This window comes from Netta rufina (assembly GCF_964035555.1).
Source record: "Netta rufina genome assembly, chromosome: 10".
NCBI lineage: Eukaryota > Metazoa > Chordata > Aves > Anseriformes > Anatidae > Netta > Netta rufina.
The window spans coordinates 17261091-17282326 of NC_140133.1; the positions used below are offsets into that span (position 1 = coordinate 17261091).

At 37.6% G+C, this 21236-nt stretch overlaps 1 protein-coding gene across 1 annotated transcript in view; it reads right to left on the reverse strand.

Annotated features, from left to right (window-relative positions):
* Nucleotides 1-708: 708 nt before the first annotated feature.
* The window catches only part of SUCLG2 (succinate-CoA ligase GDP-forming subunit beta), a 112457-nt gene continuing 91929 nt past the window's right edge, over nucleotides 709-21236 (reverse strand). Inside the window, exons 10-11 of the mRNA XM_084292543.1 lie at nucleotides 8529-8649; nucleotides 709-2656 (exon numbers count right to left, since the gene is read on the reverse strand). Of these exons, the coding sequence (XP_084148669.1) occupies nucleotides 2541-2656; nucleotides 8529-8649 (237 nt within the window). The 3' untranslated portion in view covers nucleotides 709-2540. The remainder of the gene's footprint in view (nucleotides 2657-8528; nucleotides 8650-21236) is intronic.

The window sequence follows — 21236 nt, forward strand, 5'->3', positions numbered from 1 at the left end:
CTCCCGCACGTCCCTTTGGCCATGGCTGGAGTCCACCGCTTGGCCCCTGGAGGGGGCAGCGAGCCGAGGACAGCTGCTGAGGGCAGCAAACCTCGCTTGTGCCAGGCTGCAATGTGCTTGAGCGAAGGCTAAAGCATCCCGTGGAGGTACTGCACATTTACTTGTGCTTCGTAACAGCTAAAACTACAGGAATTGTAACCAAATCTCCTTTCCAATGGAGACCCAAACTGACTTTAGACAGTTCCATACACAGAGAAGCATCCCATGGAAGTAACAACAGACGGGTCCACAGCACCACACAAGGTACACTGAGCATACAAAGGGATTTGCTGCCTACAGAATCCATACAGGGCCTTGGCGTCAATGAAGTGTGCCGGTTCAAAAATCCACACCCAGAGCTAAGGAAGCATCCCACCTAACAGCTGAAAAGTAAAATGTTACGGTTCTATTCCACATACGGCTTAAAAGGAATAAATCTTGTATGTACTGTCATGATCCCGTGTATAAGAAATGGAGGAGAAAGGTTTTTGTTTTGTTTTTAAGATAAAAAGCATATGTATGAGTATATTATCCACTTGCAAATAAATTCCTATGCATTTAATTTCACCCATCTGTAACAAAATGCCGAATGGAAGCACACAGAATGCAATGGACAAATTAAATTATTTTATATTTTCTTGAGAGGATGAAGTCATTAAATGGGTTCATTTGTACATTTATTGGACTAAGCAGTTGGTGTAGATAATGTTGATCTCTGCAGACTAATAATGACACACGCACACAACGAATGGCTTCGAGGCCAGAAGCAGATCCACAGTGTATGACAATATTGCATCAACAGTTCTTCCACAGAATGCCTCTATTTCCAGTATTAAAATACAGAAAAGAGTGAGTTTTTTTTTTTAATTTATTGTGGTGAAGTAAACATTTCTTCCTGCAAAGCACTGCACTTCACGCACCTTTGCTAGAACTGCTACCGATACCCTTCTCCTTCATTCAGTCATTAAGTACACACCTACTGGCATATTTATTGCTATTCTAATGGTCAGACATTTCTGCCTTGAGCAATATGTAGAGAAAGGAATGGAGAAGAAAATAAACACCCTATAGTAACTGATGATAGCAACCTATCTACATTACTTGTGTGAAGTGGCAGAGATCAGTGCAGATAATTTATTTTGAGTGTAATAGTTTTAATGGGAATGCCAAGAAAAATTTATTTACATTTTTCTAAGTAGAACACGGTATTGATCGGAGCTGCTCAAAAAATCACAATTAAGAATTTATTAGACAAATTTTTACCTCTCTGCCCATTTACAAAGTCTTCGAGACCAGATCACTATATTCACTCCTTTGTACTCTGCTCAATTTATTGATGAATTTCATGCGGTTCCTGTGCTGAGTGAGATTTGTACTGATTTCTGTAGTTACATGAGCCATTTGGTATGGTCTTCTGTTCCCTGAATGAATGATTCATGTAACTAACAGCTTGAATTTTGACTGTTACAAAGGCATATATAACCAAAATAAATCTTAGTCAGTATCTTAGTACTAAAACTTTTTTCTTGTACATATTTTTGCTGATGTCTTAGAAATAAAATACTTTAAATTTGAAAAGTTAATTTGGATTTTATTTTCAATAAATAAAGCAATGTGTTTTTTTTTTTTTTTTTTTGACGTTATATCAACTGAAGAGTACTCCATGATCCCATAGAAGGCTGGATAAGGTTCTTACCTTTAAAACCTCACTGCAGTGGCATACTTATGAAAAGAGGTTATTCTGAAAAGTTAGCAGCCATTTCCTGCCCGACAGGCACATTCTTCTAGAGCTTTCTGTATGACCTGGTTACACCTAGAAATACTGCACTTCATTACTGAAAAATAGAAAATAAATCACATTTCACCTGTTTATAGGTACAGGATAAGAATGGAAGGTCCTTTCCCTAACAACTACTCGATCTCTTTTCCCGTTATGAGGTATACTTTTACATCTACAAAAGAAAATCATGTTAAGGCAAAGTGTGTGCTTTCTAAAAAAAACCTTTCATTTGAATAAAAATAGATATTGTAAGCACAATTTTTATATTATTGTAAAAATTCATAAAAATATAAACCCATTATTAGTTTGCTGACTCTACAATATAAAAAATTAATGATAGTATTGTGAAACAGGTGAACTACGTGTTTGATTAAAGAATAATCCTGTTGATAGAAGTCAATTATTAATTATCGTATCTTAACATGAGTTTATCAGTGTCAATTTTAGAAGAAAAGCAGAAAAACAGCTCTATGGAACTAAGTATTACTTAATAAAACTCTTGATAACAAAATTACCCAAACAAGAAAAAGACATACTTTTCAAGAAAGTAGCTGCAAAATTTCCGAAGCCTAATTTGCCAGCCTATAGCCTGAGTTTGCCATGTGTCAAAGTCCCCCAAACGCTGATGATTGCTTAGGAAAAGTCCACTAATCCTCTCTGAAATGGCAGGAATGACATCTCGTAAAACATGTACACTTTCTATGAGAATATCTTCAAGGAGTTATTTTTTGGCCACACTGGCCACTGCCTTCTTCGCTGCATCTTCAAGGTCATTTGCAGACGTGATGGGGAGTCCACTCTCATTCAGAATGCGCTGGGCTTCATGAACATTTGTTCCTAATAAAGAACATTGACTATAATTAGTAACGTTAATGAATAAATGAGCATTTTCTACTAAATCACTAGATTTAGCAGAGTTGATGCTTCAAGTTGCACATCATTTCAATAACAGATTCAATGCTTGGTTTAGAATGAGCTGAGAGGAAAGACCCCTGAATTTCAGTGACAATTTTGACAGACAATGCAATGTGATAACAGTACTTGCACCTACAGGAGGGCCTTCGTGAAGGTTAGAGGATCAAACCAACATTGGTAGGGTCATCCAGCAAGAGCAGTGGATAATGGATTAAGTATAAGGCCTTCAAGACGCTCAGAATTTCACAGCAGACTCCATTTTAACATTTATTCAAGTTTAAAGGACTGCATATCAACAAAAACCTAGCAGTGAAAGCTGCTGATGAGAGACAGAGAAAACAACACTCCTAGAGGAATAGGAGGTCCAAAACTCACATGCATCCACAGCAGAAGAATAAAGAATGGTCGAAGAGGATTCAGTCAGACTTCACATTTACTCTAGTTGTTGAACCTGAATTCTCCAGACCTTTCTCCAGCAAAGCCAATGCTCACCAATATGTCTTGCATGACAGAACTTTGAATCAGGTATCTCACTGAGTAAGGGGAATCCACACTTTGGGATCACATCACCCCTCCCATGCACAAGACCCTGAGCTGATCCTCTGTAGGATCACTTCTACTCACTCCTGACCATCAAGTTTCTTGTTCATTTGCCATGTCAAAATGCTTAATTACTTAATAATTCCTAGACCTAGCAAAGTGAATTTTAATTATATTTGGAACTACACACTAATTATACCTTTAATTATTAACAAAGCAAGAAGCATACCCTGTATTGTGCAACTTCCAGAATGCTCAATTTAAAGGGCGAATTTTTAAAGGGTGAATTTTATTTTATTTTATTTTTTGTCAGACATTTTATAATGTCTGAAATTATACAGCAGAAATAGAGAAATTCAGAAGTCTGTATCAACAGTGTGCTCAAGTCAGGATTTCCACTATCAGCACTGAAATCTCTGTAGCAGTAGGTCCCAGTAGTAATGGGGACAATAAATGGAGACAGGGAACATTTTTGCTTGGAATTTTTCCCATACAGAAAAATATTGTGCTGTTTGTGATAGCCACATATTTAAAATTAACTTCTGCTCTTCACCAAGTGGCAAATATTAATTTACTATCAGGTCCTAATGGGAACAATACACTGGATCTATTCTGCACCACATTGATTGCTCTGCACATCAGTCGTCTACTGTGCATTACAAAATCAGTAGAAAACAGTCCTCTAAAAAAGGAAGGAGTTTATGCAGATGAATGAAAACATGGAAGCTGAGAAAATCTTACTGCTGTCAAAAAGACTGAGGTTATGTACTGTATTTAATAAATAAAATACTGTTTTATAGGCCAGGCATACAACTAAACATTTTTTGAACATTTCATTTGCAGCAATCTTATTATTTTTTAAAAAAAGCTTTTTATCCCATTGTGATAAGTATTTTAGATATATGGAGCACACAGAAATTGTAATGAGATCCTGCTAAAAGCAGAGGTAAGAGTTTTTAAATTATATGTTCAGAAAATACCGAAAACATTTAAAGAATCCACAAAAGGCATTATCTTATTGCAGTAGATGTTAAAATAAACAAATAAATAATCCCACTATTCTGACATTAACCTCTTGCCACTGGATGGTGTCAGAGAACTGTAAACAGAATCCAAACACAGGCTACGGAAATAACCTGCCCTGCAGAGAAATGGAGAAATGGTGAAAATTCACAAAACTGAAGGCTATGGGGCTTCTGTTGTCATTGTTTGTTTGTTTGCTTCGTGTTATTTGTTTTTGTTTTTTGTTTTTTAACTTGTCTCCTATTAGGAGAATGCCATTTTGATAAGAGAAAAGTTTGTGGTTTTTTTTTTGTTTGTTTGTTTGTTTGTTTTCCTTCTGACAAGTATTACTATCAATGACACTCCAAAGAAAAACAGGAAAGCTGTAATTTTATCAGCATATGCTGTCAGGCTTTATATTTTAAATGTTCTCCTTTGGAAATCTGGGTTCTGAAACAAGCCTCTCTGTTTGTGTACATTGGATGTGTCACATTTACACCTCTTTTGCCTTGAAATCTCTGCTGTAACTAGCAAAGCAAATCTATTCAACTCGTTACCTAAAAATCCTTGAAATCCTTGTAATAAATTTTATATGCAAGCATGTTTCTATAAATTGTAAATTCTACCAGCACACACTGTAACAAATGAGTCAAGAGGACTGCATAGGTCAAATGAAAACCAACAAAAAATCCACTCCCAATAATACTCGGACAGGATTTTGGTGATGTTCATTATTCACCTGCACTGTCACAGCCATTAGGAACAGGCTGCATCACCTGTTCACCATCATATCTTAACTTTTCCCAAAGTTTATTTAAATATTTTCCTCTGCTTCATGTTTACATCCTAGAGTGGGAGAGACTCCATAGCTCATTTACACGTGTGCTGAATGTTTAAATTCAGAATGCTGGAAGGGATGGGTAAAAAAGTCTGACCTTGCAATACCCCATTCTTCACTCTTGATAAGCAATTTGGGATAATAAAATCAGACATTCATACTAAACTATATTTGTGCTGACAAGCCAATGAGAGCAAGATACAAAAACAGAAGCAAAATTTCACTTGTGTATGGAAGAGTTCTGAAAAAAATGAAATCATTAGATGCTGAAGAACCCAGAAGGTCATGAATCACATGGCTAAATATAAGACAACATTTCTAAATACAAGGCAACATTCTGTATTCAGACATTTGAATAGAAAACAGTTTGCTTCTAACTGTGTTTCAACATATTAAGTAGTTCTAAATCCTCCCAATTCTTCTTGTCCTGTGAACCAGAGAAACAAAGAATTCATTTGCAGAGAGAGAGAAGAAAATTTCCAACATAGGAGGAAGACATCTAATTCACAATTCTTTTTTATTCTTTCCTATTTTCATCTAACGCTGAGCAATGTTAATTCAAAACAAGCTTTGGCTTCCATTCAGCACTGCTAGTTAGCTCTCGCAAAACTTAATTGAAATACATTACATTTTAAAGGAAAAAAAAAATCCTGCATAAAAACAGCAGAAGTGAATTTTCGACATCTGTAGAAGATAAAATTTGGAATATGTAGTTTCTCCATTTGTCCATAAGCCTTTCAAACAACAATAATCCTGCGTCTCAGCTGCTGAGTTCTTTACTGATAAGGCAAGTAAATACATGTAATTATAAAGTTACCATTTTCAAAGAGGAGAGTAATCCTTTCTTTATCCACTGGTAAAACAGCTTGTAATTATTATACAACTGAGAACAAAGATTTGTCCACAGAATCCTGCTAAATCAAGGCAGATTTGACTGATTAAAACTCTAGTCATTGAGACGTGTAATACAGTACAGACTCTTTGCCTGAATGCAAAGTGCAGGTCACCAATCTTTTAGATTTATGGGAACAATCATGAACCTTCCCTTAGAAGAACGGAAATCCAAATAAGTGCCTGTCCCTTTTTCTTCTTTTGAAGTGTAAAATGTTATCAGCAATGTTTTAAAAAGTCTTAGGTAGTCTTTATTTCTTCCACAGTACTCATTATTATTTCAAAATCATTACATATTTGGATAACCTAGTAGAAGTTCAAAGAAGAACAAGGAAGATGATTAAGGATCCAGAGGGATTGATTTCCGAGGAAAGATTAAAAGAACCAAATAGATATATTGCTTGGTCGGGTGATTAAAGAGGCAGAGAAGGCAGGAGCTACAAGCTAACAGTTTCTAGGTACAACATCTGAAGGCTGTAAACATCAGAGGTCATCGTTTAGAATGAATTAACAGGTAACACCAGGACTAACAGAAGGAATTAAAATTATCTCCGTTATCTGCTGAATCACCAGCAAGTCTAGGAAAAGCATCATCACAAACCTAACAAGGAGCATGATATCTTGGGAAGTGGTCAAAGATGGTCAAGCATCAGAAGATGCTTGTAGTAAGACTTTGTGTTTGACTTTCTGAAGATTTAGCTCTGACCTCTGTGCAGAAGCAGCACGTGGCTCTCATAAAGGTCACCAGCAGAAGGGGAATGGGCACTAGGCAGTCACCTCCATGAGGCTTCATGCAGCCCTGAGCCAGAAGCTCTCCCGCTCCATGCCTCTTTCAGGCAAACCCAACGTGCAGTAGCTAACACAACTGGGACTTTGCTAAATCAGCCTGGAGACTGCTTTGCCTCTTGCAATCCCAGAAGTCACCAAAAAGTAAATAAAAAAAATCACCCTTGCTTGTATACGATCGTGGAAGATGCACCAGAGAAAGACCAAAGGCAGACGCAGAGGATTGCAGTTTAAAAAAAGCCAGTTGAGTCTCCTGTTTCTCTTACATTGTTTTCAACAATTGCATTAGAAAAAACTTTGAGCTATCAGGTTTAGAAGGAGAACTAATGACTTTTCCAATATCTTCACTTATAAAATGACAGCTATAATAGACAGTTACTCTGCACTTTTGATAAACTTTTACCAGCTAAAAGAGACAGGAAAAGTTTTTTTTCTTTTTGCTGTGACAAAAAGCTAAGCAACATTGCCTAGAGCTGATAAACAATGAGATTTTATATTGTAAAACTTCCCTGCTGGTAGCCAGCATCCATCAGTCTCTCCTTCACCCGTACCGAACTGTGCAGTTAGTCTCTTATGGTGTTCAGCGGTGCTTCATCACCCAAAGAAAATCTTCGCCATTGGTTTTTAAAATCCATTTTATTTAAATTTTCCTGTGCTTACTACAGCAAAAGGCTACCCATGATAAACCAAGAATATTTTTATGCCCTCTTAAAATTATTTGAGCCTTGCAGGGAAATGCACCGTGGATCTTTGACAGGACTGAGCTGCACGTCAGGCTGTGCTATGTGTCTGTCTTCATCAGGAAAGGCCACAGAAGCAACCCCTAAACAAAGGGCCTCATGGTGAGCCTGCCTTGAAACCTTATTTTTTGAGTAAGAGAGTCTGGGGTATTCAGAACCCTTTTTTTTTTTTTTTTTTTTTTTTCCCCAAACCTCTTTTAGTCTGAAAAAACACGATTGTTTAGTATCTCTAGTCCTTAAAACAATGCAGTTCCTCCATTCACCACCAGCGCAGGGTGACAGGGTATTTTACACCTTTTACCCATTTGGTGGCAGAAGAATCTGCCTTCCTCCTTCAGGACACGTTTCAGAAATGACAGACAGAACGCTCTGCACACTGCCGTTGTAGTAAGGAATGGAAGAGGAGCCAGTAACCACCAAGGAGCAATCTTCCTCTCCTCTGTATTTCTCTTTTGTTTCCAATTTAACAATGCTGGATGTCCTCTAAAATTATTCCACACCATTACCAAATCTTCTGTTTTTAATGGATTTTAGCTGGATTAGATACTTGGACAGAAGAATGCATTACAGTAAGTTCTCTCAGAAATACCATTTCGAAACTTTTTCTTTTAATTATATTGAAGTAAATTTAAGAAAACTCTTTGTTGCTACAGGTTTAGCAATAATAGAATTGCATTCACTAAAAATCACATGAAAAAGAAATACCTTCCAGTGAATAGAAACTTGCATCAAAATCATTTCTATTTGCATTGCAAATGTTACAAGCAAAACTGTAATGCTTTCACTGCAAAATTACATCACTTCAAATACCACCTGGGACCAGGGATGCAGAAATATGCAAAGAAAGAGTTTATTGTCTTCAAGTCATTACGGATAAAGAATTGAGCACATTTGTATCGTGCTGTACTAGCCTATTTTGAGCTTAGAGACCACCAAAAGCCAAAAGGGATTACTGTGCACCTGAGGGAAGACTTCCTCAGGAACCACCAGCACTCACCTTCCAGTCTGACCACCAGAGGCACTTTCAGCTCAAGCTCTCGGCAGGCTTTGGTAATACCATTGGCAATAATGGCACAGTTCACGATACCACCAAAAATGTTTACAAGTATTGCTTCAACCTGTAGGGAAGAAACAGAGTGGGAAATTTTTAATATATTTTTACCTAACATAGGTAAGATATGCAAAGCAGAGTAAAAACTTCCCTCTGTTAGACAAGGCGTCATTTACAGACTGCTCGGAGCTTCACATCTAAGGCTTGGAGAACTTGATTCTGACTGCACTGCTTCTGTAACACGCAGCAGTGATTAACTGCCTTGGTCGAAACTGGAATGGCAATTTATGTCATAAAAAAATTACACAGAAAAGCGGAATTTCTACTTTTTAGTAAAAATAAAAACAGATTAAACAATCCACATTTTAGATTTTTTTTTTCTTTTCATGTATTGAATCTTCAGAGGCTGGAGCTCAGAAAACACTCTCTGGATGTGTGTGCACACGCAATGAAGTGTTCATGTACACTTCACAAAACAATTTGGATGCTTGCTTTATCATAAGCACTGCAAAGGAAACAGTAATATAGTTGCCTTGACTCGATAAAGAGGAGTAAAATTAATTAACTCTAATTAATAAGGAGAGGCATGTAATGAAGAGCATTCATTAATACAGATTAATTGATAACAACCTTGAAAAACTGTTATTCATCAGTTTATCGAAACTCAAATTCCTGCATCCAATTCACAACTAAATTACACTTCACAGGATATAAGACTGGGTCCTCAGCTCGAAAGGATCTCTTGATTTCTGTGAAATCAAATACAGTGACAGTAAAATCTAGTAATAACAGCAGGTAAACACCTTTGTGTTGTTACTGAATCCTTACCGATGAAGAAGCTACCAATGGTGAAACCTTACAAGGCCCCTTCTCTGCCTTGCTTCAACTACCTGGGCACACGCAAACGTTCTCAGAGTTAGGAAGTAAAAACACAAAAAGGGAAAATAAAGCGGTTCAAACCCTCATGCCATTAACCCTTACGGTAGGGAGATACCTATGCAAAGTGCTTTGATGTTAAAATGGGCTAGCGATGCACTCCAGCAGCAGGACAAGCCCAGACACTGCTTTGCCCTTTCTAATACACGCTCCTAATTCAGGGACATTGCACCAGGCACGTGACAGATCAACTTAACCAAGGGTGTTTACATTATTAGAGATAAGGAGGAGGATTTTATGCTCAGTACAGATATTTTAATTCCTAATGCAGACATTCTCATTTAAGGATCTGCTTTTCAGCTTTCAAGCTGAATTCTAATCAGGTCCTCTAATCCATTGGCAGCAAAAGGAAAAAAATGTTGAAGGAAATTAGATGCAGCTTGGATAATTGATGTTTGTATGCTTGGCTTTAATAAAAATACACTGTTAAATTAGAGAGGAGTCTAAAAGGATTCAATCAATAAGAAACTGAATCAGGTACAGAATTCAATCTTGGGTTTTATTGTAATCTTCCAAATAAGCCAACAGATCAGCCCAAATGATGCTGAGATTCACCTTAAACTCCTCGGAAATTCATGAACATTGTTTATATATGCCTCTGCAGCCTCACTGGATCTTGCATTTCTAGTTCAAAGAACTTTAACATTCAGACCCAGCAGATGGATGAAAAGGTTTTCAGTATTTCATGTGCACAGAGAATGCATGATTTCTGTGTCATTCAAGTCTGTAAGAAAAATAAACCTCCCATTGTGTATCAGAATTCTTACGCATTGGCATTCTCGGTATCTAATGCATATGGAACATGAATTTACATTAAGAGGGCAAACAGTTGAGTACAGGACAGGTTACTTGGTAGTATTTCTCTAATTACTATTTCTACCCAGTACTATGTACCTTATAAAATTACTTTATTTCAGCAACATTATTAAGGAAATTCAAGTATATCCACAGGTTGGGCTCTTTCCATCCACCAAAGCAACTGACAGATGTGAAATCACCCTCAAAAGTACTTGCAATTGATTATGGACTCCTCTGGAGAAATAAGGGAACCCACAATAGCATTAAGACATCACTATCAGTGGTGGTAACAACCTGCAGTCTGCCCAGTCCAAGCACCAGGGCTGGAAAATGAGAGTGATGGAAACTTTACGCAGATCTGTTTCTATATAAAATCATTATTGCCTTATTAATAACAATTTTAATTTGCAGCAACTTATTTTTTGTTAAAGTAAGCATTAGCAAGGTTTGACAAAGCCTGCAATTCTACCTGGCACCAAAAAGAATAAAAAAGTACCCCAAATAAATGTATTTCTGTATTAATTGAAGTAATTGTGCTAAGAGATTGCTGTTAGACTTGTTGTGCATCACTGACATAATCCATGAGGCTGCCAGTTGCAAGCAATTAAGGGTATTGCAGGTGCAGCAGAACAGCTTCACATACCTGCCTGCACTCAAAAAAATGCATTTACTGTAGTTTATTATTATTATTTTAAAATGTTCCTAGGCCTTAACAAAATGCACAATGACATCAGGTCACTGTACACTTCAGGATGACTCCCGGCAGCAACTATAAAGCACTCTACCTTTCCTAAAGCCCATTTAGAAATCTATACGCAGGCCATCTCGCTGTCTGCAGCTCTGCACTCGTCTGCTGAACATCCTTCTGCACTAACACCACACATCTATATGCAAACATAGAGAGGCCAAAACCTTGACACTTACAAGTTGTTCTTGCTCTTTCATTTTCCACCTCTGTTACCGCCACAAAACAACAAGAACAGACGTCGGAGAGCAACACACTGCAGCGCTGAGTGATGGCAGAAGTTTCATACCTGGTCAAACTCTGAATCTCACGTAAAACACCAATCCCAACACAACTGCAAACTAACCTGAGATCTGATAATTGCTTTAAGACAGTCTAAGCATGGGCAGCCACCAAAGAGGGCATCCTCGCACCTCCCCTGTGCTCAGAGTAGCATCCGTGATGGATGCCCACCAAGCCCACAACCAGACAACACCAGCCCTGAGGCGAGGGAGAGCCCTTGACTGCTGTTAGGGCCTGGGATGGAGTGGGAATAACCTTCCCTGTTAACACAGGCTCATGTCAGCTTTTGCCAGTTGTGAAATCTTTTCCTCAGCTGTTACTTTTCAGGATCAGAATAGGCATGCAAAAAACGTGTGGGCAAAACCTCAGCTGTCCAACCCCCAAATCACCAAGACCATGATTGTACAGCTCAGGTCTCTTCTGAATATTACTGAAAACGTATATTGGAACGTAAGTTGTTGGTTTTTAAAATGTATTTTACCATAAAACAAAATATTTCATGATGTCCAGCAGAAATAGCTCAAAAACGTAATTATTCCAATATTCAAATCCCCTAAAACCAAATTTCTGTTAGTGTACTTTTTATGAGAATGTCTCTCAAAAAAACACAAATCATCATCTAAACTGATGACAGCATGAAAGGTTTGCAACAGTTTTCCACCTATTAGCAGTGTCAGAGAAGTCTTAGTGACTTGGTATGCATCTTTTTCCCTTATATGCACACAGAGATACATGAATACCAGGAACTGTAAATATTATTATAAAATCACCAATATAATCTGACCCTGCTGTAAATTGTTGCTCTGAAGCTCAATCCATTTATTTTAGTTGAAATGAAGCTATTCAGCAACTGTCAGTAAAATCACATCTGCAGCAAATTAAAAGCTACACCAGGAAATCACTTGCTTACAGTTTGCTTTGACTGAAATCTGAAAAAAACACCTTCACATCTCAAGCTAACTAAATTCAGGTTTTGACCACTCCCAACTCTTTCATCAGCTAAAAACGTACCCGGACATATGAAACAGCCTACATTTGTCAAGATCTCTTCTCCTGTATGGCACGGGTCACATCTACATTGAAGCAGTTGCTTCGCATGCTACAGTTGGCTAACGTGCTCTTGCCTGGAGGCTCCTAGTGCTCTCTGAGGTTAAAACATGCATCATATCTCCCAGTCCTTCTAGTCAGCAGGGTCTAATTTTATGTCCTCAAAAAATAAATTTATTTATTTTTTAACCAAACTAATCCGTGAAGTTGCCAGAAAACAAAAAAGAAAAGCAAGCCTGCAGCATGCTATCAGGCAATAGTGAGAGAAATAAAACAAAGCCATGGATAAAGTGGGACATGTAGTTCTTCATTTTCAATCTAATAAGGTGCATTTAATCCTTCTTATTTTTCCGCTGGCCTTTATTATTCATTTATTCACACCTTACTGCATTTGTGTCAATGTGAGAGAAGCAGATTACCTGCAACTTTCAATACCACGCAACAAAAACCAGATGCCGTAAATTTACATCCTTACTCCACCCTCCTGCTCCAACTGATAAGTCAGACAAACATTTTTAAATGTCCCTGTATTACTATAAATTGGACTGCAGGTCAAATATAACTTTTTCTTATCCAGTTTTTAAATCTTACTGTAATCCACTAGCTTTTTATATAAGGCAACATTTATGGTTCATTTGCAAATAAAGATTAAATCTATTGTATTGGAGCAGGAGAAAGAGCCACAAATACAGAAACAATTGCTTAAAATCTCCACTAGAGGACAGTGCAACTCAATGTGGAAAGGGAATATAAAAATCCCCCTTGAGAGAAGAGCAGGGTTATTTTTTTTCTGCTTAAAGTCAAACCATCTTATTTTACTTTATAAAACGAGAAGCAAAATAATATTTTGCATCTTTGGGATGGAACTTTCAAAGTCTGGAGGTGATAAAATTAAGAAGGATGAGTCATCTAGAAGCAATGCAAGAATGCTTGCAGTCAAAAAATATTAATACCATGCAATTTTGAATGTTTTTGACTATTTTAAAATGGGCCAGGGTTTAAAATTTATTAGTAATGTGCCATAGTACCACAGCAGGACAGGAACTCTGATGAATCCCCGAAACAAAATTCAGACATTCTTTCAAGTAGGGATGGAACGCTGGTTGACAGGTAGGAAAAGCACATTAAGTATTTTCTCCAATGCTATTTTTTGGCTTCTATTTGAGAGGTTCCTGAGGAACCTAAGTCCCTCTGAGAGTGAATGCCTGGTTTCTGCTACACCCAGTTGTTGTATGTTATGCCCTTTTCTTGCACAGCTGGTGAGATGGCAGCCTCTGGCCTGCACACCAGTACAGCACTGGAGGAAGCCCTTTCAGTAATGCAACTCCTTTGGTGACACAGTAAAAATCCCAAACACCACATTTCTGAAAAATCAAAATTTTTCAACCTCAGCTTCTGATGCATTAAAATAGCCTACAGTCTTGAGATTTTGCTGTTTATTGCAAATTCAGGATCTAGAACAGGACACAATTGCATTGGCTTTTGCTGGTTTGAAAACCATTCAGCAATGATACTCTGCCAATAAACCAGATCGTGTTTGTGGCCCCTTGACGGGGTGAGAAAAACATTCAGGTAAGCAGGGGAGGGCTCTGACACCAAAAACAGCTCAGGATGGACCACCAGGGACACCTCAGTCCTTACAGGAGTAAGGAAAAGAGGGAAAGAAAAATGTTGAGGCCACGAAGTACTATTCTAAACTGTATTTGAGAATCAAAACAACAGCTTTTAGCACTGTTTTGGGGGATGGAATGCACCTGTCAGTTCCTAAAACAATTGAATTTTTGGTGCCAATATAAGGGGATAAGTTTTCTATGAGATCATGGGTACAAGGAATAAAAGAGCATAAATTAAATTTGTTCTGACTATCATTTAAATATGCGAGCTTCAAGGAGATCAAGCCCCTGGATAAGCCGATCAGAATGCAGATCAAAATAAGATGGAGGGATGAGGACTACTTACACGACTGCATATTGCAAGAGCAAAACAACACACACGATCAGTTCTTCTGTATAGGATGAGGGTGCAGTATTTCAGATTTCATTTAAATTTCTGTTTGTGCACCCAGAATCCAGCATAGTTGCATGTTTAGGTCTGATTTGGGGGATTTCATGGAAGCAAAAACGAGATGTGCACATGGCACCCATCTCACAGGTGTATTTGGTAAGCACTGGTTGTTAAATACCTTGGGAATTTATGTTATTTGACTGCACCATATAATAGGTTATAAATACCCTCCAAATCCACTTACCTAAAATGGGTTTATACAGTAGCATGACTGTAAAAGGTTTATTCAAATTGATCCATTATTTACTGAATTTTGCCTCTGCACTTAAAATTTAGATTCTCAGAGAAACTATACTATGTGCTACCTTTAAAGTCCTTAATGTCTTAAGTTCAAATTACATTTCTGATAAACAATAATCAATCTTCTGAAAAAAAAAAAAAAAAAAAAAAAAAGGAGTATTCCTGGAAAGAGCGTACCTGGAGAACATGGATGGATAAAAACGGAACTCATACAATACTCAAACCCTAGGATGGGTACTGTCAGATGAATTATTTTAAGTGCAAATTACACTGTTCAGTGCATTTTAGTGGTACAGAAACTTAGCAAGTTACCCAAGCTAATACAGTTAAATGATACAATCACGAATATCCCTAAAAAAAACCCACTTGACTAAATAGACCTGTTGATTTGATGGTTAGTTCAAGTATTTATTTTTAATTCAAAGGCCAGTTAAAAATGCACACGATATATTTGGGAAGACCTTAAGTGTACCTTCTCTCTATCTGGTTGGCAATTGATTTGACTTTCATTAATATATGAATGAAGTTTGAGGAATACCAGTATAATTTCTAAACAAAGTACAACACTTCAACAAGTCATTTTAAAACTTTTTCTAAAACTGTTTTAATACAAGAAAAATTATAATCTTTAAAGTAGTCCTAGGGTTTCTTTGTTTATGGAACTTGGGAACTCACTTTACGTGAAGATCTCATCTTCTGTTTGAAGAAGGAACAGAAATTCAGGAGCTGGATTTTAAGAGGGACTCCACATGTCAAAACACTCACACCATAAGACTTCTCACCACCCCTGCTATTTACTTTTTCCATCACTGGGCGTTCAGCTCTACATCTTCTTTTTAGGTAAGGGACAGTCCTAAATACTACTTTTCAAACCATTACAGCAAGGGATTTATTTCCTGAAACCAATACCCATCGAAACCATCTTTATTCCCCCTATTTAAAAATACCCTTCAAGACAGAAATACTATATTTACTTGGAGTATCAAAACACTAAGCAATCGTATCCATCTCAAGGGAGAAAACAGATGAAGAACATCTCTTCTGCTCTAGGGAGACTTGGGATCTTCCTAGTTTGTCACCTGAGAAACATCTCTGACATCTATTCCCCATGCAGAAGAAAATTAAATGCTACGGAAACTGCTATCTAGGTCACACTGTTCTTCTTAGTGAGACAATACGAACTTTTAGAAAGGAATTCTGTAATTCCAGAAGCTTAATTAAAGTATAAAAATGCCTTGTCATGGGTACTGAACTGCATATACACATCTGAAATCTCCAAATAATTAGAAACCGTTCTTTTATGGTAACATGGTAGTCATCAAAAACCTGAATTACTGTGCTCATTAGGTTCTGAATTACTACCACATAAAAATCAGCTAACTATTAACACATAAGTAAAATCAAAACTGAAATAATAAAACTAAGAAGGGTACAAAGAAGGGTAGCAGATACTGAACAAGCTTTGTATACAGAACAAACAAACTAGGGCTTTCCATCTTAGAAGAAAGCAAGCTGAAGGAGGTTATATAGGAAAGATTGTGAGTAGCAAGAGGAAAAGGAATAGGGTGCAATCACTTAGTGCCTGCCTCCAGGTAATTTCATTGCCCAGCCCTCCGTTCCTGTAATGCCAGAGATGGGGGAAAAATAAAGGGGCACTTATTACTGTCATTTTTAAATACAGCATATAGTTATTGTGTGAAACTGACTGCCACGGGTTATTGTGTATATCAAAAGCTTACATGAGTCCAGAATATAGTTATAGATTTGTGGAAGAAAAGCCAGAGGCTGGTAAATACAAGGATATCACAGATTACTAGAAAGCAGGGGGAACATATCAGAAGTACCCTCACAGGCTTGTCCTTTTCTTACACTCTTCTCTGGGAACCTGTTTTTGGCTGCCATTGGTGACAGAAGGCTGGATCAAGACAGATCCAAGTCTTGGTCAATGCAGCTACACTCTTCCATTAAGAAGAAACAGATACCCATCATTTCTTTATTATACCTATGCAACCCCTGTCTGAATTAAATCACCAAACAGTTAATACTTGAGTCATTTCTCCTTCATCAGCTTCCCTGATTACAGTACTGACTCATCTCCGCAGTTACCATGTAATATTGTTCAAGTATGTGGCATTGGACAGGCGATCAGAATAGGTGATTTTGATTACATTTTTTTTTTAATTTTAATACTATTGAATTCCTTGTTCTTTCCTATCCTTATGTGGATAGGGCTCCAATCAGAAAATGGGAACTGAAATTCAGGTGTATCATTTTGTCCACATGGAGAACAAATTTCAGAATAGCTTACGTACGCCCCTCTCTTGCTTCATCAAACTTTCTCATTACGCAACTGGCACTCAGAGGGAAAAGAGCAAGTTCCCTGGGACATACCAAGCCCCAGACAGAAGACAGCGTAAGCAGAATTAGGGACAATTTCCTCCTACCTTGCTGAACAGCCTCCCAACCAACAGGAAAAGTTTGGCAGACTACTTCTTATCACCTCCAACCTCCCCAGTTGGCACCAACAGTAGCCAACTATCAGGACTTGCTACCACCTAAAGGTTACTGAGAAAATTTGTCCCAGAAAAGTCTCTTTGGAAAACTGGCCTCTCTGGCAGAGAGGCTGAGAACAGTGCTGCTGAAAGATGGATGATGAACCTTACTGTTTGCAAGGTTCAGATAAAGTAATTTAAACTAAAAAAAAAAAAAAAGTGACAGTTTAAAAATTAATGGCCAGTAATAACATCCTTGCAAATAGGATGCTAAGCTAAGATCTGTATTATTATGAAATGGGATGACTCAGGAGCTGACAAAGTGGTTCTACATCCTTTTTGGATTGTCTTGCTACTTGCAAAATCATAAAATGCAATTTCTTTTTTTCCTTATAACAACGGGGGGAAAAATGGCCTGACTCTTTGATAAGTACAAATCAGTGATGCTACTTTATTCCCCATAATAATCTAACCTCTCATGTTTATTTTTGGTAAACTTTTCCACGTTTTCTGTATTCAGACAAGGAATCAGCTTCAGAGAAATAATTAATCGATAATGATCTACCAGACACTTTTCACAAATTTATCAAAGCATCTTATAATAAAAACAGTCAAATGTCTTAACCACAACCCCGAAGTGATATAATCAGCGAATCTGAACTGTGAAAGAAGTTATAGAGCTACATTAAGAAACAGATGGAGTGAGCATAAAATAATCACAGATAAGCCAGCATAAAAGAATTTAACTTTAGAGCAATCAAGGTTGAGACGTTCAAGGCAGTCATGGGGAGTCATACACATTAAAATTAACAGGAGACCCATGTAAATCAGCCTACTTATATTTCAGTGAGGTTCAACACATGAAATTGTAGGTGTCTCATTTAACAATATTGCTCTCCTTGACAAGAGGTTTTGCAGTGTGGTCAAGGAAAACCTATCTAGGAGAGCCTGTCTCAGTTTTCTAAACTATCAAAAATATCCAGATACCTGTTAACTTCAATTGAAAATAGAAAATCTTTTGAGGACTTAAATTCTCACATTTAATAGCCAAAAAAAAAAAAAAAAAAAAAAAAGTCTGAATGAGCCTCAAATGCATGCAGCCCTAACACCTGAAAGCATGATCAAAACAAACAAATGCTCAGCAAATAAAAACTGCCCATCTATCACACAGCCAACAGCTGTCATTTGGCTTCTGTAACAAACTTCTTCTAAATTCAGATTTTCTGCAGCGATCAATACTGTAAGATATTGGCAACATAACAGTGGTTCCTTGGTGCAGGAATCCAAAGAGGGAAAAAAAAAAACAACAAAACAAAACCAAACAACTCCCAAACTGTTTTAGAATCTTAGTCTGCTGCAAAAAAAAAATCAATCATAATTTTAAATACTAAGTGAACAGTTAAGTCCAGAACTCTCTCGTAGTGTTTGGTTTCAAAATCAGATAAACAAGCATATGCAAAGCAGATTTCTTATTCTACAAACTGGTAGCATAGAAGTGAAATTACAGGTTTATGACCCTCTTGTGGCCACTTTTTGTATTTCTTTGCTGAACAGTACATGGAAAGGAGAAGTTTCCCCTTATCAGGGAATCATTTTCGTCACCTAACACCTTGTTTGCAGACATACATATAGCCTAGAACCTATCACTATTTGGGCAAAGCTGTACAAGAAATGCAAATTCAAAGTCTCTGTTTCAAAGATAACAGTATAAATGGTTACAAGCAAGGAAATTAATGCAGGCAGAAACAATTTAATGCATGCATTGGTTGTAGTTTTTGTTAATCACTTTTTAAGTACTTAAGCACAGTAGTGGCTAAACAGAATTCAAAAGAGAGATTACATAAAAATGTTTCCAAGTGGGTGTTTCACGCTGAGCTGCAGTCTGCCATGGCAGCACTGATTAATCACGGAAGCCTTGCCTTCACTTTCAAAGTCCTTAATGGCCCACCACAATCCCATCCCCACCCTCTCCTTTCAGGCATCAAAAAGGTGGCTTCCTGCCTCATTCTGTACTGCCAGCTGATGGCAGCTTCTGGCTAAGCTCAGTCAGTCAACCTAATGCGTTTTCTCATGCTGACTTTCATGTCTAAGGGAAGCTTTCCATTAAGATTCCCCAATGCCATTCCACTGACTCCTTTTAGTCATGACATCCTCAACCTTGAAAAAAACCTCAATGCTTGACAAAGGTAAGGCTACTACTGGCAAGCTGAAATCTCTGTGATTGCAGCTCTCCATCTCCATTTTCCATCTTGGACCATGCTGGAACCTTAGGGTATAGGCTCCTGTAATGGCTATAATCCAATTAAAGCAGGAATGGAAGGACAGGAGCAAGACCTCGCCTTTCCACCTCGTAGGGCTTAGCTGTAATGCAAAATCATCTCCTAAAACTGTGAGCTTCTTGAATTAGAGACTTGGATTTTATTCTGTGTCGATACACTGTCTGGCACAATGGGGTCCTGGTCCATCAAGAGCCAGTGTAGAAGAAGAAATACCAGAAGTAACGACGACAGCAATGGCACTGTACTGCAACAGCAACGAACCTAATCCAGCAGCTGTGACATGGAGGTAGTTCAACAGAGAACTGACATACTGACCCTGAAAGCCAATCCACATGCATTTCAAGCAATTATCTTCTAATTCATTCTAGTTGCCATTTTAGTGATACAATTCACCTCCACAAAGGTAACGCTGAATAAACGTGGTTACCTGCAGCCAGCACCACAGCAGTGTGCGGATGTACTCTCACCAGTACTGGCCCTAAATACAGACAGATTGCAGCTCTGGGAAGCAAGACGATGAGGCATGCTCAGAAGATCTTATCCACGTCCTTTGAAAGGGACAAGAACTCACTGGTTCTCAGTGGTTTTGGCACAAAAGCTGGATGAACTGCAAACCTTTCCAACAAATCCTTTTTCTAAAAGCAGCTGGTCTTCTGGGTGGAAAATTTTGCAAATTATCAGTTCTATGAGACACTACTCTGAAGTATCGTGCTATGTTTGGTCTTTAGGGCACCAACACATAGTTGAAAATGAGAAGAACTGCTTCTTTGATTCATTACTTGATAAGGCCATTTATCAATTAAGTGGGGCTGCACTCTAAAAAAACCAAGCTGAGCACTTCCCAAAAGCCAAGAAACCCTGCAGGACCCTCAGCAGCTCTTACCTCGGTGACACCTTAGAGTGTTTGCAAACAGCAGACAAGAGGATTCTGGTTTACTTCAGCCTAATTAAAACGTTTCAAAAGAATCTAATTACAATATGCCAAACCACACAAATGTAAGGATCTTTCCTACAGAGAATTAGTGATGAATTGAATATTTTTTTTTATTCAAACTGTTGGCAAGCGGTGTGGGTTTCTTGTTTGTAAACAACCATACTAATGCTAAACATATTTATTCTCAACTTGACACGAAATACAGCTCTGTAATTAATCATTTCCCTATCTAATTCAGACAAAATAAAGCCCCAAACTTGTACCCCTCTCTTACTATGTAATAGTCAGTTACACGCAAATGAATAATTATCTGAATTATCAACTATCTACAGATGCACAGCTCTTTTCAGCCCAGACAATGGCACACCCCTGATGCATGCTGGTAATCCCTCACACATTCACTTATTCTTTGTTTTAAGTGAGGAAAAACTCCTTACATATTAAATAAACTCAATCACGGACTATTTAAACTATTGTTTCAGGTTATCTATTAATTGCAGGCTTCCCTATCTATATTCATTGCTAAGATGCCAGCAGTCTTATTAATTGAAAAATGCCTGCTTGAGTGGGTAAAAAGTCAAAGGCCAAGGGTTAAGACTAATTCTGTAAAAATACAGTAACATTTAAGCTGTGAGAAGTTGTCATTGGAATTAACTACTTGAAATCCTGTCTTATTTTGACAGCACAAAGGCTGAGTTTCAAGGAAAAAAAATATTCATTAGAGTTCATTTAATTTCACAGGCTTACATAATTTGCAAGAATAATTTGCTTTTCATACCAACAGATGTTTAGATCTGAAAGACTGTATGACTATACTTCCTGTAAAATGGTATTTTC